We start from the raw sequence: 18584 nt of genomic DNA, 5'->3' as shown, positions 1-18584 counted from the left end.
CTGGGTTTGAATTTTCAATTCCTGGTGGTGGAACATGGCTGTTATTGTTAATGACTGGTATTACAAACCTAGTCAGATCAAATACATGACAAAGCTTAAGAGAGTCTCCTGAAAGAGCCTCTGCTTTTTGTCACATCTAGAAAATATTAAGGGGAAGTGGTTAAGATGACCTGGGAGGGACCAGTAAGTGCTTGGGTTTGCTCCATCCTTGTTACTGCTGCCTGGGCCCTGCAGGGCCAGCAGCTCCCTGTGGGCCAGGGCAATTGGAGGGCTCCCCTTGAGGGGCCTTGAGGGCAAGGCCTGGCAGCCTGGGCCCATCCCACTGCCCAGACAGGAGCAGGGCAGCCCAGAGGCACTGGGGCGGCCCTGGGCATTGGGCACCTCCCTGGGGATGGGCCAAGGCCAGGCTGGGACATGGATGGGCCCATGGGTGGGCCCAGCTCAGCAGGGCCCATGGCCAGGCAGGGCTGAGCTGTGGGGAGCTGGAAACCAGGGGGCTGATGTGGAGTCCTGGGCCATGAGGGGGGCCCCAAGGGTCTGGGCAGCAGCAGTCAGGGCTGGTGGTGCCCTCAGGGCCTGGGACTGTGTTAGGTGCCCTCCTAGAGTGCGCCTTCCACACTGGTTACAGCCTGACAGAAACCAATTTGGGTTCTCCCAGACCAGTCCTCGGTGGAAAGCAAAGCCCAGTGAGTAGGGAAGATTGAGAGATCCACTTGCACATCCATGCTGCAGGTTAAACCAGCAGCGTAGGTGATCTTGACATTCTTGTACTCCCCAGGGAGTTGTAACGGGTTTTTCCTGTTACAGAATTTTTTATGATACCTGGTGCTGTTATAAAATAACATAAGTATTTGAGACATGTACAATAACACAACACAAAATATTGGCAAAATACTGCTTTGTTTAAAAAAAAAACCCAAAAACTAAACAAACAAATACTAAAATGCCTATTTTTCATCAAGATAGGCAGAAAAATTACCTTCTTCATTAACACTCCTTGAAGATTATTTTTTCTTTGTATGGTGAGCAGGGAATTAGAAAGCTAACCTAGTATTGAAACAGAAAGAAAATAGGACTTTAATGAGGGTTTGATCAAGAGGTTAATAAACTCCCCCCGTAATATCCCAATTTTGCTGTGCATTGCTTTTCAGTGCAGTGAATTCTCTATTAATACTTACAGTTATATCTCATTAATATTGAAATGCGTACTAAAAAGCAATTAAATGCAAACACGTTTCAAATATCATTGCAAGAAATCAGACAAGTTTTAATTCACTTCATTTGCTATTGATAAATGATATTTGAAAACAAAAATGGGAGATGACAGTGAATTTATGAACACTTTTTATTTTGACTGATTGTCCATAAAGTTTTGCAAGTAAAATTTCAGGCAGCATTGTAAACCTGTTTTCTATGTTGAGCTGAAACAGAGGAACAAAATGGCCCCTTTCTGAGACTTAAAATGACATATATTTCAACAAGTCTATTGCAGAGCAAAGAATAGCAGATTTCTGCCAATGAAATGATGTGTCAGATCAGATAGTGGCAAGCCTGGCACACAATCTTGTCTGCTGTCACACTAATGATAACCGAGATTGTGGACAGAAAATCAAGTTGGAGAGTGAGTGGATAGTCTGCAATATTGGTTAGGACAAGATAACCAAGCTATTAAATAGGCGGGAGAAGAGTGGAGAGAGGAAAACGAAAACAAACCAACCAGTTAATTTTAGTATCTCAGATATAACTCTGTGGGGTTTTTTTTGTTTTTTTGTTTTTTTGTTTTTTTTTTTTCCTTATGTTACTTGAAAAATGAAAACAATATGAATCTTGGAACTCCAGGTGTAGTTTATCTTTTCTTTTACACTTTTCAGTAAATTTTTTGCTTTTAATTATCTATGTGTAGTGTTTCGTCCATTATTTATTCAGTCAGTGCCTGATTAAATGAAGCTCCTGTATATTGGGAAGGGTTTCTTGGAGCTGCCTTATGTCAATACATGAATTACGCCTTTCCAGATTAAAAAAGAAAATTGCTAGAGAATATGTTATTGCTAATTTAGTAGGGTGTCACTGCTAATGGTAGGTGCCTCCCGTGCCTTTAGGAACTGTCACTGCTACTGTGCTTTTGCTTTTAATTTATTAGTATAAATGTTTTACTAGATAAGTACTAGTTTACTACTAGTAATAGTAGTTTTCTATTAATATTTTTAATCTGCCTGAATTCAGTATCATTGTTGCATCTCATGATATGGTTTTAATGCCACGTACTGTATGAACAAAATGTTAACCAGTGCACTTTTGATATGCTGCTAATGTAAAACAGACAAAAGAACAGAGCTGCTTAAATGAGATTTCTCATGCCTGTCTTTCCTAGTATGAATTTGTGTTAGCTTTGTAATCATTTTATTGAAACCCTCAGGATGAAGGGACCTATCGCTGTCTATTTTGCTAGCATTACTCTTTTCCATCCCTCTGCTTTTGTTTTCTCTGGTGAAGCTCTTTGTCCTTAGCTGCTACTCTCCATAAGTCTTCCCAGAAAGCAATCCTGATCAGAAACTAATCTACTGGTGTTTTACAGCTTCCCATGGAGCTTTAAGACTTTTCAGTCTTATTGCTTATGCTACGGTTAATCTACACTGCATGTGTTTTTATTTTTCAGGAAACTGAAGCAGCAGTGCAGTCTAAACAGCCGAATGTGGAAGAGGTTTTGTCTAAAGGGTGTCATTTATATAAGGAAAAACCAGCCACTCATCCAGTAAAGGTAATGAAGCAACCTTTAGCAATATCCATTACTGTGTAATGGGTTATGCTTCCCCTGTTGTACACTTGTCCTTGATGTGCTCTGTTTAAAATCAATGAAAGAACTTGGCAAATGGCATTTGTTCTGTTCTGTGATGGGATAGCCAGGAAAAATGTAATGTTCCCAGCTAGAAAATTTTTGCATGTTATGATGGGAATATTTTTTTTGACAGGAAGGTTGTTCTACCTCTTCAACAGTAATCCACATTGAAAGCAAATGTAATTTTTGGTGCCTAATTAATAGCATCATATAACACGTTTTTCAATTCCCTTATTTTGAATTTCACTTTCAGAAGTTTGTCAATTAAAAAAAAAATGAACATGTTTTCTAGAAAAGGTAAGAGTCAAGTCACGAAGAGGGCCCTTTCCTTTAAAAATTTTCCGTTGTGAAGGAAAGAAGACATGGCAATACAGAACTTTGCCACTCAGTTTCTCTGCCAAATTCATGTAGAATGACTCACTTGATTCTGTTTTGGAGCAGAGGATACATTGTTAAGAAGGCAAACGCCTCCCAACATTTTTTTAGAAAAATGTACTATAGAATCCTTTTCCCCAGCATAGAAATCAGTTTGAAGGGGATATTTTACACTCAGTTTTCTAAAGATTATGTAGACCTTCATTGAGACTAGAGTATCATTTTCTATCCTGTAGAATCTTGAAGCAGAAAACAATCAACAAGCATCTTCCCATGTGTGGTTCAGCTGCTTTTGGAGTGGGAGACCAAACTAGTAAGGTCACTACCATACCAACCAGAGCTTGATCTAGTTTCTGCTCTTATAACTGCTAATAAAGTATCTGTGAACATGATGATTAAGAGTTCCCAAACCCTGTAATAGTGGCTTATTGATTACACTAAGTATCTATTGCAATTGCTTCTGACTGGGCAGGGATAGTAAACTTTGTCTTTCTATTTAGAGCTTTTCTAAACCTACAGTGGTCAATAAACTCATTTTACAGAAGAAGGTTTCCTCAGAAAGTTAGAATGTCTGTAGGTGACCTCTACAGCAAATTTCTTGTTTTTCCATCTCTATTTAGTCACTATACTTCGAGTACTATTTTCCTACTTTTACAAAATTTCCACTAAATTACTTATAAATCCCGCCAGCAGATCTCCATTCACAGGAACACATGAATGCAGTTTAGAAATTTAGAAATCTAGAAACTCTCCACTTTAGAAATTAATACATATTTAAGAATGATTTGATTTCTCTTCTTCTTTCCTGAGCAGAAATCCTTAAGAGTTATTTTCCCCTTCAGTATCTATGCCTTTTTTAATGACCAGTTTTCCTAAACAGTGATAAAACACTAAAAGTGGTAAACTCAAGGTGACTTAAAAGTAGCGTGATAATTAAAGTGGGCAAAAACAAAGCTTTTGACTCTGTATCGGGTGTTTTCCTTGGCTAGTACAGCGCTATTATTGTTGGGAACTGAAACGTCATCTGCGCTCTGAATGGATGATGGAACAAAAATCATTCTGCAATAACTGCATTTACTCATTTCATATGACTTCAGCTGCAGTCTTAGGGGATCTTACTCCACACTTTAACAAGCAAAGCATGTGAAATAACAAAAAACTAGAGATTTGGGCTTTCTAGATTTTTGTAATTGCATATAAAGAATTGAAGAATGAATGCTGGCGTTTTCAAGGAGAAGAACTCATACTTGTTTTTACGTACCACTGACAGAAGTATAAATGGTGTGAAATGATTCTGTTTAGGCCAAACTTCTGACATAGAAGTGTCTCTTTTAAGTGTTCACATCAAAGACACTGAAAACTGCCAATTTATACCAGATTTATTGGAACAAGATAACTCTTTAAATAAAGATTATGATGTTCCTTGAGTTGTAGTTTTGACAATGATATTATAAAATGTGTCTGTGAGGAAATTAGTAACTACTTGTGGAGTAGTGAGTATTTCATTTCTAGTCCCTCTTTAATTGTGTTTTACTTTTTTTCGTTGCATTCTGTAGTTCAGTTAATTGAAAGACCTGTGAAGTTAATTTCTGGTTCACTGTCTGTCTTGTACAATAAGTCATAAAACAGTGAATATATACTGTCAGGACTGTTGAATTGCTTTCTTGATGATGTAGGTTTCCCTAAGCTTCCACCCATTTATACTGAGTTGGTCTTCTGTCATTGTTCTTCATGAGTAACTTCCAGCACTGTCTGCTATTTATATGTTCCAATATAGACTTTTCAGCAAATGTCAAAATCATTTTCTACACAGAAGGTATTTTATGGAAGCAGAAATAATTTGTACTCAGATTGAGGTGTTTTTGAAAATATATTAGCAAGGTTGCAAAGTTAAGTACTCAATTTTAGAAAATTCTTGAATTAAAGCTGCTGTGGTGGCCTTGGTTTAGGCTGAACACTGCCTAATTCAGTACAGGATATGGATACCACTCACAGTGTGAACAGCAGTTCAATACTTAGACTCATACTCCTTGTTAGTTTGTGGCACAGGAAAAAAAGATAAAATTACATGGCCTCTTTAAAAGCATTAATTACTTGCATAGCATTGCTTGACAACATAGATTATCTAGTTCTCTGAGGCACCTTTGTCTTAGCTTCCTTTTTTCCTCTCTGATTTCCTTGATTCACCACAAATCTTCCCATTCTTTTCAATAAATGAGGTAGAGGTCCTGCAGACTCATTCACACCGCAAGCCTCTCCTGTGCAGGAAAATAGTATGTGTCAGAGAATTAAAGATATTAGTGCAATTATGTACATTATATCTGAATTAATGTTCATAGTTGACATTATTCTGACATTTCCTAATGTTTAGCTGTTTATCTTTGCAACCTTTACAATATACTTTCGTTATAGTATTTTGAATGTAAATTAAATCCCACGGATTTACATTGACACATACTTAATCTTATCTCATAGTTATGTCACTGAAAGAAGTATATTTTCACACCTTCGCTAAGCATACTAAAAGTGTTGATATTGGAATTTTGCAACGCAGGACTGTAAAAATCTTTTTGTTGGCAAATGAAATCCTAGTATATGCTGATTCAAGAGTCAAGAATGGGATGAGATGTGTGATCCTTTAAGCACTAGCACTTTAATAATCAGACATATTCACTTCTATAAAATGGATTTCATGCTTTTGAAATGCATTTCTGTAAAGCTTTTGCAGGTGGGGGAGAGAGCGGTTACTGCTGGTGACAGTGGCAACAGAAAGAACGTAAACCCCAATCTCATGATTAACAGCACTTAAACAGAACAGTTCATTCAGGAAAGGATTTCTGTGGCTGCAGAAGAGCTGTAGTTCCCTTGCCACAGCACTCAATTTGTCCTTTCCTGTGTTGGGTGGGAGAATAAGTAGTGAGGAACTAATTTTCATTCTCCTCAGTCTTGCATTTAAAAGACTACATCATTTCTCTTGCTAAATACTCCTATCTAGTTTTAGTGCTGTCAATGAGATTAGTTCATGTATGAATGTTAACCTCACTTAAATTGTGTTGGTGCTGACATTTAAAGGAAATCGATAAATCAATAAAAGTGTTCCTCAATGCAACATATTTTGATGTTCATACTTGTCACCAGAGTTCTAGAATTGCAATTACAGCAAAATTGTTGTGCTCAAAGAAGTTAACATTTTAATGCACACATGCTAAGTTATGGCAGATGCAAGATTGGATCAAATATAATTTTGATACAAGAGTTTAGAACTAGTTACTCTTTTATTAGGGCCGTAGATGCTGCCTCAGACAACCCTCTCTAGTGTCTGTGGTTGGCATGTTTTATATTTTGTCAGTGCTGGAAAGAAATCCCTGTCTCACATCCACATGAATGATTAAGCAGCTATTCATAGTGAGGACCAGTATTATACATCCATATCTCCTTCCTGAGTTACTGTGAATATATTGTAAAATGAAGCCAGACTTTGTAATCTCTCCAGCTTTTGTTTTTAAGGGTTCTCTGCACTCTCTGTTACTATGGAATTAATAGATCTTGGAGCAGTCCTTTGCATTTTAAGCTCTGGAAGTAGGTTCTTGGGCTACAACAGCAGAAAAAAAAGGAAATTTAAAATCTGTGATAAAATGTGTCCAAAGTGTGTGTTTTTGTGTGTCTAATCCACACAGAAATAAAACATATATGTGATTTTGAATTGTCATATGACAAGTTGTTTTTATCATGCATACATGATTGCTTTTTCTGCCTAGTCCTCATAGTCTATTACCAAGGAGAATCTCTGATCTTCCTGACTTCTTATTTTATTTTCAATGCAGTTTTTAAACTGCTCTTAAAGATAAAAAGTTGGTTTATTCCCTAACGCAGAATTGTATCCTTTCTCTCCTGCCCTATTGAAAAGCATTTACACAGAAATCTGTCCAGAGTTTTTACCAGGTAATATTCTGGCCTCCATTGGTGACAGATATAAAAGAACTTTGCAGGTTTAGAGTATTTATGGCAAAGCTTAAGGCAAATTCTAGAAACGCTCCCCTGACATATCAGAATATAAAATTGTGCTACCTTGGTGTCTCTGTGTGTGTGTGTACACACTTCAATTTAATGAGTATTGTTCGCTATCCCTCTCATATTGACCCCTGTCATCTTAGACTCTAGGTAATTAAAGTACCTTTCTTAATAGGCATCCTGTTTCCATCATGGCTGGATTGTGATTTTTGTAGCAGACAGTCAGGGAGCAGCTTAAAAAAGAAATGCAGTCTTCATTTTAGGGGTTTAGAGATGCCAGCATAGAATTAGCAATGCTTCATCCTTCTTTACAGTGCTTAGAGCAAGGAGGAAAGAGGGGTAGAAACAACATTTTCAAGTCTAAATGCCCCTCAGGGTTATCTGAGGACTGATGTAATTCACACTCCAGACTTTCACCTAGGTTTTCTTTAAAAGTAACAGTTTAGCCATTACTGGTCAGGACTGCGTGCCCACACACTGAAGTTTATGAATCCCTGAAGACTCCTAAAACATTCTTTTCACTTTTTTTTTTTTTTTTTTTTAATAGGTGGAAGAATGTGTTCTGCATTTGATATTACAAATTGCAGAGGTTTATTGACAAGGGTTTTTTTAATACATAATTCATCTTTCTTTTTTAATTTAAAAAATTAGCATCTCAGGTTTGTGGTGATAAAAAACCCCACCTCTCTACAGTATGTTAAAGAAGAAGTCATCCTATGTTCCCTAAAGAGGTGTAAAGGCCTGGCAACCATGGAGCAGGGCAAGCCAGTGCTCCCTGGGAGCAGGGAGCAGCGGGAGCTCCCCACTGGGCTGCAGGACAGGGTCTCGTCAGCCAGGGCCCCTCCTGCCACCCCCAGCCAAGAAGCAGGGCAGGCTGGGGGCCTGCCCCTGGGTAGGGGTCAGGATCAGACCCAGTGAGGGGAACCAGAGTCAAACACAGCCCCAGGTGGCTGGGCAGGGCCATGGGGATGGGAATGGGCCGAGGCTGGTCCAGGAAATCAATCTGTGGTCAGGGTCAGGCAGCTGCGCTGGCTCTGAGTTGGCCCTGAGCTTCAGCAGCCAAACTTTGAGGAGGAAAGATGCTTTCAGGACCTTGACACCATGAAGCTCTTTTGCAGCCCAACTGGGAAGGGTTTTACTCGTCCCTCTCTCCCATTTGTGAAAATTAATTGCTGTTTCTGCCTTTCTGTTGGCTTGTTTGTTTGTTTGTTTGTTTGTTTTTAACTCAGGTGGTCCATCAGATGGAGGAAAAAAAAATAATGTATTTTACATTTATTTACATTAATTTATGTATTATAAATTTAATATATTGTTATTTTCTATTCTAGAAAAAATTGGAAGACTTGAATGCTGACTGGAAGGCAATAAACCATTTAATTCAACAACTAAAGGAAAAGCCAGCATTAGCAGCTTTTGGCCTTTTCTCTTCAGGTGTCTGTAAGTGCTTCAGTATATACATCTTTGGAAATTAATTACAAATCACACAGTTAAAATGAAAATGGCTGGAGACTGTCTGATTTAATTCTGCATCCTTACAAATTTCAGCTTTAGCTTGTAAACGGGAGGTGTGCTAGTGTGGTATTCAACTTGTTTTTTTATCGTTTCCTTTCTATTTTGTGTAATGTGTCCCGGAACACAAATTAGATTATGGATTTGATGAAAAGGTTGCAGCACGCTTTTCAAATTATTACTGTTTCAAAGTCTTGTTTCTTTATTCTATGAAGAGATGAGATTTTGACTTTCTACATATATTCATGGAGGAAATATTATGAAGGCAGAAGAATTATTTAAATTAAAAGATAATACTATTACAGGTCAAGTGGATGTAAATTGGTCACAGAATGAAATTCTGAAATTACTTTTTATGATAGGGCAATGAACTGAGACTGTTTCAAGACAAAGCATGTGTATTCATAGAAAAGGTTGTGTGACAACATCGTAAGAGTAATTCTGCAGTTAAACATTAAGTCTGTGATATACATCTTTGGGTGTCTTGAGTTCATGAATCCACAACAAGAGACTTGATATCCATTTAATTTAAATTATTTGGGTAATATTTATATTAGGTTCTTCTCATATCTCTTTGCACCTGGTGGTTCCCTACAAGGATTACAAACTCATTTTTAGCTCCTTGATAAATGGATTTTATTTCCCACTGCTTTCCTTTGAAATGTAGTGATTAAGCATGGGTGGAAAAGAAATACATAATGGAAGCACTGGGTTAAATCTGAGTTTCTAAAGTCTCTAAGATTCTTTATTTGATATTGAACTATCTCAGTTGCTTGGATGAAAAATGTTACTCACCCATACAATTTGGAAAGCTGGTCATCAGATGTGGGAACACAAAAAAATTCTCTCCCGGCCCCCAGCTCAGATTGCCTGTAACTCAGGCTATGACACAGCTACAGTGGTCACCTGGGATTTGATTACTTGTAGGATGTTGATCCCTCTTGCTTTTAACATGTTTTAATGGGTAGCATACAAGAAAAGCTGAAATTGGAGAATCCTCTACCTTCTACTAGTGACTCTCTAGGACTGCAAAGCAGAAAAATCTTTTTTCAGAGAAGTAAATAATTGCACCATATAGACAGAATCCAGAATATTCAGTACCAGAAGACAGTCCAGCTTATGTCAGAATAGCATATATCAGTTCAAGCAAAGCAGATGTCTTGTTTATGACATAGTGGATCTTACTAAATAGGTATCATTTCATTTTAGTCATTTAGAACTGCTGTGGTTCCAGTGGCAATCATTTCAATTTTCCAAAAAGGGCTAAATACCACTAGTATTTTTTTTAAAAATTGTAGTACAGCAGTATCCTCGGTTTACAGGATTTTATTCTAAGGCATGCTATAGAAATTCATGTAATGACATGGGGGAACTGAAGGAGATGTGTAATCATTTTTTGCTGTGCTGGGTCACTAAACTTGCTGTGTCAGTTTTGCATGTCAGCAGGTTATGTCAGATTCCAGCGGGAGGGAGTGTTGGTGAGTTATGTGTTTGCTGTTACAAAGGAAATGGTGGTAACGGACCAAGAGAGACAACACAGAGTAGTAGTGCAATAGATTCCTATATTAACTCATCTTTAGCTGAAGAATTGCAAATTTACTCATTTACCTTAATTCAAGATGTAGGCTCTGACTACTAACATTTCTGAGACTCAGCAGATGGAATTATACATGCAGAAAATGAAAGCACTGGTGTTCTATAAAGTATTAAGCAGGAAGTAAGATTGATTTCTTTTCTATTGCCAAGAGCGCTTTAAATTTGAACCTGTGCTTGTAACACTAATTAATAATTTTTCTTTATTTGAGTCAGTTTACTGCAATCACATCATTATAGATGTATCACCATAGAACTGTAGAGTTCAGAAGGGACCTGGGAAGACATCTATTCCTCTTGCTCAAAGCACAGTCAATTAGCACAGGTTGCTCAGGGTCATGTCCAGTGAGGTTTTGAATATCTCCAAGGACAGAGACTCCATAACCTCTTTGGGCAACCTGTTCCGGTGTTGAACCACTCTCGCAGTAGAAGTTGTTTCTTCTTCTTTTTAAATAGAATTTCTAGTATTTCATTTTTTGCATGGTGCCTCTCATCCTGTCACTGGGCATCACTGAAGAGAGTTTGGCTCTGTCTTCTTTACTCCACCAATCAGATATTTATAAACATGCGTATGATTCCCCTGAGCCTTCTCTTCTCCAGGCTGAAACAGCAGGTTTCTGCAAAGATAGAAAATGGTATATGTTACTAAAGTATTTTTGTATTTTGTTTAAAAAAAAAGGGGGGGGGGGGGGGAAGAGACTGAATGCCATGGGTTTTGTCATGCTACGCTATAAGTTCTGTAGTTATTTTAACCACCTACATTATAAACATTTTTCTGGACTTAGTTGTTCTGTGCTGCTGATTCTCATGAACCACGCATTGATATGCATAGACACTCTAACTGGCTATGGGACAGCTAGCTTTAACCAAGACTCCCAAAATCTAAACAATCATCTCATTAAAGGTCATTTTTAAAGACAGATGCACAAAATTATTTTGGAAGGACTCTGTGAAGCAATGGCAGAATCTTCTGTTGATAATTATTCACTTCTTGATTCTATAGAGACTTTTGTGGACATCAGAATTTAATAATGTTAATATCTGTGTTTGAGACCAGGGAATGAAGATGTAATTGGCTAATCTCTGCTGCCCTGTCAGGTATCATTTGGTCTAGTCTGGCTGCAAGAACTCAGCCAGAGGGTCTTACTAAATATGCCATCTGGTGACTGTTACAGAGGTAAAGGACCCTGTTTATAATTATTTCTAGGTCTGTGTATTATAGTTTCTTTGGTAGAAGCAGCACTAAAAAAAAGTCCTTAATATCCCACCAGTCCAGCATGCCCTCAGGCATAATGAACAAGAACTACTTTTCCAGCTCGAAAAATGTACTTAGCTGAAGGGTACATCTAAAACCGTAGCAAAGATTGACTTCCAAGACAAGATGATTCAGGAAGGAAATCACACTTGCTATCTGTATTTGACATGATAACGTGAAATTCTGTGAATGTCTCTATCCAAATACCTTGATGCATTGCTTAGCCAGCAGTTTGAAAACATTTTAAGCAGAGAGAAATGCAGTTTTGGAATGCGCTTTGACAGGAGGGACAGATTTTAATGGTATCATTAGCATTTATAAGACTTTTTTTTTTTTTTTTTTTTTTTTTTTACTGAAGTGCTACCAGTGTATTTACTTAATAAGTTAGGTAAAGTTATATAGTGCTTTGTAGACCCATGTGAATCTATTGTGGGGTGGGAGGCATTCCTGACTTTGGTCCTGAGGAAGACATTTTACATTATTTACTTTCATTGAAGTAAGACATTAGGGGAAAATTTTGGCCACTTTCATTTAGAGCTATACTTGAAAATACAGTTTCTTAAAAAGGATGTGTATTTATTGTCAATCACTCTATACTTGAAGTTAGTGAAACTTTAAAAATAACTGCAAATGAATACAGCTGAAAAGACTTTGTTAACTAATTTTATATTTTGCATGTACAGCTAATAAAACTGTGAGTGGTACATTACATTGGTACTCTTGCAGTTTGTTTACCTTATTCAGTAAACAGTACTTTGTGTACAATCAGTTTCATTTTTTTCCTGAATTTTTCCACAAGTTTTTGTCATCTTGTACGAAATGCCTACTTAAGTGAAACAGAAAAATGTATGACTGTGAAATGAAGAAAAAAGTAGAGTGAGAGTTAGTGTCAATTACAATGGTGAAATTCCTTCTGAAATTAAGTAGAATTTGCCCCTTTAAACTTTACAAGTTATCAGTCCTATTTTGGAGCATTGTTTGTAGCAGGTCTAAAAAAAAGATAAAGAAAAAAAAACTGTTTTTTGTTTTACAAATTGTAGCAGAGTTAGAGATGCATTTGACAGAAAGGCTTTGTTTGACATTCTTTGCATTCTTTGACAGAATGCATTGTTAGTTATTGTATATTTAATACATATATATATGTATATTTAATACATATATATATTTAATACATATATGTGTATTATTTATACAATATTTAATACATATATATACATTTAATAATAAGAATTTGAAGAAAGCTAATACTGTATCACCAGAACTCATAGCACCAGCCATCAGCCTTAGGTATCTTTCTTTGAATGCATACAATCAAAGCTCTTCTGTGCTTTCAGTACAATTTGCTTTGGGAGTAGGAGTCAGAGACTGCAGGCTCAGAGCCACAGACTGGGCTTCCATGTACAGGGGAAGAAGGCTTTTCAGGATTTAGAATGAATACGGAAGAATGTGAGAGGAGTGATGTATCAAGCTGAGTCCCTTAGAAGCAAGTTGTAACATGAGGATTGTGAGCTGCGGTGACTTCACCATCTGATTTAACCAAAAGAGAATTCACCGCTTATTAGCCCATACATTCAGCTGGGGCATAGAAAAAAGATTCACAGCAATCATCTCCAGAGTTTATAATACCTTGAGTTTTGGGGTTTGAATTGAAAGAATTATATTTGTGAATCTTGGGAAACTAGTGACAACAGAATTTCATTTGCTTCTCCTTTGATATTTTAGTTGAAGGAGTGCATCCTAATGTATGTCTCCTTCTGTTTGAGAAAGTTTAGTTTGCCTCTTATTTCTCCATGAAACAAGTCCCCACCTGGACTAGGCATGGTCCTGTGTTCTAGGATTATAAGATCTTATAAAACAGTTCTTGAAAAATATCACTAATGTTACTCTCTGAGTATATACACCACTGTGGCTTAATACAGCTGAAATTCATATGCACTGCTTGGAATGTAATATAACATAAAAAACATGTACTGGTGCTACTAAAAATATACGAATCCTGAGACTGTAGATTTCTGAGGAAAATTAGCAGCAAATAAAAGCATGTAAGTGAAAATACATACCTTGATGAAATAACATAAGGTTTAAAACTAAAATCCAGTGACCTCAGAAGCTGAAAGTGCTTCTGTAGTGCTAGTGTCTGTATTTTATGCATCTGGAATTTTCTTTTATATTCATATTAAACGCATAATTGAGTGATCTATTACTCTATATTAGTTAGTTCTAAGACAGAGAGATGTACAGATTGGGCATAGCAGTATCCTGAATTATGAAGACTGCCCTGTTAAATCTCTGATATCATATTTGGTTTAATATTTTCAGTGAGGATGAAGGATTCTTTGTTTTTGAAACTATAACTGTTGAAATATATTCATTCCATGGATTTCAGAGCTGGATCGTGTAATGTCCCACTGCCTCTTTAAAAACAAACAAACCATTTCTTTTTAAAAGATATTCAAGAGACAATGACAAAAATGTAAGAAACAAAATGACAACAACTAGCTTTGGGCAAAAATGCACAATAGATACTATTTTCTTTTTTGTAGTGTTTCATAGTTAATGTGCTCTGAAGCAGTCATTGTTTATATATTACGCACAGTGCTTGAGTGAACACATATGCTGTAGTTCAGAACTGTTTCTCAGAATTTCCAAATGCTAGTCTTAAAAATCCTTGTGAATTTCATTATGTGCACCTGAAAAGATAACAATATGTGTATTTAGAGGGTAAATTAAAAACAGATGTACAAATCAGATATTAGAGTGTCTGTATTGTTTATAGCAGCTGGCATAGTATAATTGAGACCAAGAATACTCAAAATAATTCCTTGGGGAAGACTGAACAATCTAGGGACATGTGCTTCTACAGTGTTTTCAATACTAATGCAAACATGTGTTGGTATTTAAAAATACATAGCACAGTTCTTTTAAATGGTGAATGTTATGTGCAATCAGCTATTAAAATGCTTGTGTGGTGGACATGGTAGACATTTAATTTTGCAGAACCAGTCTCCACAGAGTTGAACAGCTAAAAATCCACAGTGTGCATCTGTTGTGACAAGTAGCTCTACACTGAATTAGAAGGAAATGCTGCTGCCAGTAGTCCATTTTAGTTAACATTAGTTTTAGGACACCAGTAAAGACGACCGCTAGCATGAGAGTTGTAATAGAGAGAAATATTATTTCCAATAATGGCCATGTCTAGAATTGTATAGTTTCTGATACTTGTGCATGTAGAATCTAAAGGAAAAGCCTATTTTTAATATTAGTTATACTTCAGTTTAACTTTATGAGAAGTTTTACTAAAACAAAATGCAAGAGAGAAAATGAACAGGGAACAATGCAGTAGGGAAGTACCAAAGAGAATGCCTTGAGTTCTTCACTCAGGGGAGAGCAGTAAGAGTAGGCTCTTCCTTAGGCCAGCTGGCCTAACAAAGGTTGCTCGCTCTTGTAGAAAGTGGAATAGTAAAGGAACAGATTGTTGTCTTTTGAGGAAAATTAAGAGCAAATGAAAGCATGTACGTGAAAATACATACCTTGATGAAATAACATAAGGTTTAAAACTAAAATCTAGTGACCTCAGAAGCTGAAAGTGCTTCTGTAGTGCTAGTGTCTGTACTTTATGCAACCTTTTCTTTTGGTTGCTTTTGGATGAAGGAATAAATAATGGTTTATATAAATAATTTTAATTTTCTTGGTTTTTTACAGGCCTTTACAGGCTTCTGTAGTAAAGAGGTTCACAGATGCCAACCTGAGTCGGCCCTATTATGTGTACGTTGCCGTATATCTAGTTTCCCCATTGTGTTCAGGAAAGAAGTTGCCGGATTATTCCATCTGATTTTCATTAAGAAGCTTTTTCGCTTCTAACACGTGCCACATCTAACAAATAGCAATATGGCACAAAACTGAATCTGTTACCATTTGATTGGAGATTTTTCAAGGTCAGGACCCAGTTTCACAAGCAGTTCTATTTTTCAATACAACTGACATCGGACACAAGCTGAAGACAAACTTGTCTAATAAAGCTTTCAGATTCAATTTTCTCTCTGCATATAGCTTCAGGAATCTCTGGAGGTCATTCACAGCATGTGCTGCAACACCAGCAGGGAAATGAAAAGAGTCTAGATAAAAAGCTGACACTATGCCTTCAGAGCTGCATGAATAAAAACATAATAAGCAAGTTTGTAAACGCAAATCTCTATGATTCTCAGAATTTCTATCTTGATCTTTGTAGCATATCCTGATGTGAGGATTTGTTTCTGGATTATCTGACAGGTGAAAAATACATGCAAAATATACCTAAGCCCCAAAAGCCCAATTTAAATCAAAAGAAAGAAGGTTACACCTTTATATTTAACATCCTATTTCAGGGGTCTCGCAGTAGGTTACTCTTTGAAAGTATCTGTAATAAACAGGTGTGACAGTGCAGTTTACAAAGGGAATGTGGACTTTTACTTTGATTTTTAAGGGCTCAGTTGATTAAATAAAACTCACTCTGGGTTACTACTCAGAATTTTTATTATACTCATACATATGACGAAATGTAAATCAGAAAGTGAAAACAAGAGTTGGCTGCTTTGCTGTTATTAAAGACAATATGGAATCTAGGTCTACTTTTTCTATTCTATAACAAGTTGTTGAAAGTGCAGCTGTCAAGATTTATGATGTAAATAAGATTAATGCTATCATCAGTCTTTCAAAGGACTGCATTCACATATTCCATTTTTAAAATACGATCTGGTATTTTCTTCTGAGGAGCAGGCTTTGCAGCCTATTTTCTTTCATTTAATTTCTTGATCAATAGTTAGTAGCAGCAGGATATATAGGATTCATTTTGATTAAATTCCATGAAATGTAAATGACAGCATACTGTAGAATTCATCAGACTATTACTGATAACATATACCAGGTGAGAGCACAGAACTAAGTTACAGTTATGCTCGGTCTTTTTTTACATGGCTCAGGTAACATGGCTCAGGAAGGAATTAAATTAATGTGCTTTTTTTTTTTTTCTCTAGAACTATATTCAGCACTCACTGCAGAATCCAATGTTAGTAGTTTTCAATAAATTTGACAATGAAACAATTGCATCATTTTTAAAACACAGATAGACAGAATCAAGAACTTGAACTAGTTCATTGTGGAAGATATGGAAAAAGGGATTCTCGTTAGAGTTTCTAGCAAAAAAAAAGTATCCATAATAAAATGGTAGTTTATGCTCTTTTTCAGTTTCTCTACCTCAGTTTCTAGCTTTACATCACGCATTTTTTTCTATGCATTAAACCCATTCTGTCTCTCTCCCTTCTTTTTGTTACAGTAACCTGAATTGCTATAATATCTGACTATCCAGATAGCATAGGCTTGCAGATAGCAGTAATCTCTCTTTTCTGTTTCCCTTTATATAGTAATTAGGTCTATTGGCAACTACATTGTGTGAAAATCTCTTTAATTTGCTCGAATAATAGAAAGTGATAGGTCATTCTGCACACAGTCCTCTTGACCAGTGTGCTGTTCTTTGTTCACTTGTCTTTTTAAAAGAGCAAAGCAAGCTGGCTTTTCCCTCTGAAAAGAGCAGTGCTCAGTGCTATCCTGGTCGTATCCTATGGAGAAATGCAATGGCTCTTTGACATCCTTCCTAGTATTTCTGTGGTGACTGGAGCTGCCACAGAGTCAGGTCTGCCCTACAGAGAAACAGCCAACCAAAGAGTGTGAGCAAGTGCAGTCACAGATCGTGAGCAGTGTGGTGGCCACAGGGAATGAGGAACAAAGCTCATAATTGCTTCTAACGTTTCTGCTCTAGTCAGAGGGCATGAGATGATGATGACAGAAAGACAGACTCGTTCCTTAAACTGTGGAAGGCTAAAATGAGGAAAAGATGGCAAATGAGAACCTTCTCTTGTACTCCAGCTAGAAAATTCTTTAGTTTTGTTTATATGAAGCTTGCCACTGAAATACCAGACTGCTGTCTTTGTATCAGTGTGGAGTAGCAGGGAACATAGTGATAGAGATATGCAGGTAGAGATTTGCATTCCAGATGTTTCCTTCAACAATAGATTGGTGGTCAGATGACACTTAAATTCCCAAAGGCAATTCTTCCTAAGGTGAAACTAAAATAGCTGGAAGAGCAACAGAGGTTAATTTGACCTGAAAAGTAACCATTATATGTGTTTTCATGAGAAAGCTTGACAAGTGTTTCACAGAGTAGTACGAGGCAAGATATTTTAATATTTCTGATGAAAGAACTGAAGGTGCTTGCAGTGATTTGAGGAATTACTTTGTCAAAAGCAAAATGGCAGTGATGATGTTGCCTACTCTAGCTTTGAACAACTGCTTGTAACTCTGCAGAATTTTTCTCTCCAAGAGTAAGAGTAGACTTGGAAATTTCTGCATGAATACTGTAATGCTGTTAAATTAGCTAATAACTAAACTCTGATTATTTCAAAGCTTCTTCAAACCTGTTCTGATTGTTTGTTTGGGTTTTTTGGTTTTGTTTTTTTTTTTAAACTACATGGTACCTAAAATTCCACTGGCTCCTTGGTACTGTATCTGTGTACAATTTTTTACATTTTTTTCTTTAGAGTTCCCCTTGGTTAGGATAGCAATTTATGCCTGTTAAATCAATTTGTAGATCTTACAAAATTAGAAGAGGTGATTTTTTTCATGAGGCTGTAAAAGTTGGAGCTGCTGGCAATATGTGTTTTTCCTTATATTAAAGAACTAGCTGCCAAAATTCAGTTACATGCCAATAGCAGTACACTGGAAATGTAAATTGTTGTCATATAGATTGACGTCCAATTGAAAGCTGCATACTAAATCAAGGAACTTGTTACTTTTACTGACAAAAGGAATACTGAAAGGTGCTTGCATCATTTGTGACAGATGTTGTCACAACGTTTTTTATAAGGCAAGTATGTGACAATTTGATGGAACACCACAACTGCTGTAGTACAAAACATTCATTTTCATGAAACCCCTTTGTAACAACTGCAACAACTGCTTACTCAAAAAGAT

The 18584-nt window shown here is 36.7% G+C and overlaps 1 protein-coding gene across 5 annotated transcripts in view; it reads left to right on the top strand.

Annotated features, from left to right (window-relative positions):
* DMD (dystrophin) overlaps positions 1 to 18584 on the top strand; it is a gene marked incomplete at both ends in the record, with an annotated part of 1307865 nt that overhangs the window by 928353 nt on the left and 360928 nt on the right. For 4 of the 5 annotated variants that reach the window (XM_082303865.1, XM_082303861.1, XM_082303862.1 and 1 more), the window contains 2 exons: positions 2657 to 2758; positions 8551 to 8659. In XM_082303865.1, coding sequence (XP_082159991.1) covers positions 2657 to 2758; positions 8551 to 8659 — 211 coding nt within the window. The remainder of the gene's footprint in view (positions 1 to 2656; positions 2759 to 8550; positions 8660 to 18584) is intronic. The other variant, XM_082303864.1, reaches the window with a different exon arrangement.

Source organism: Platalea leucorodia, assembly GCF_965183815.1.
Source record: "Platalea leucorodia genome assembly, chromosome: 2".
Taxonomy (NCBI): Eukaryota; Metazoa; Chordata; class Aves; order Pelecaniformes; family Threskiornithidae; genus Platalea; species Platalea leucorodia.
This window is presented reverse-complemented; position numbering and strand designations above follow the sequence as displayed.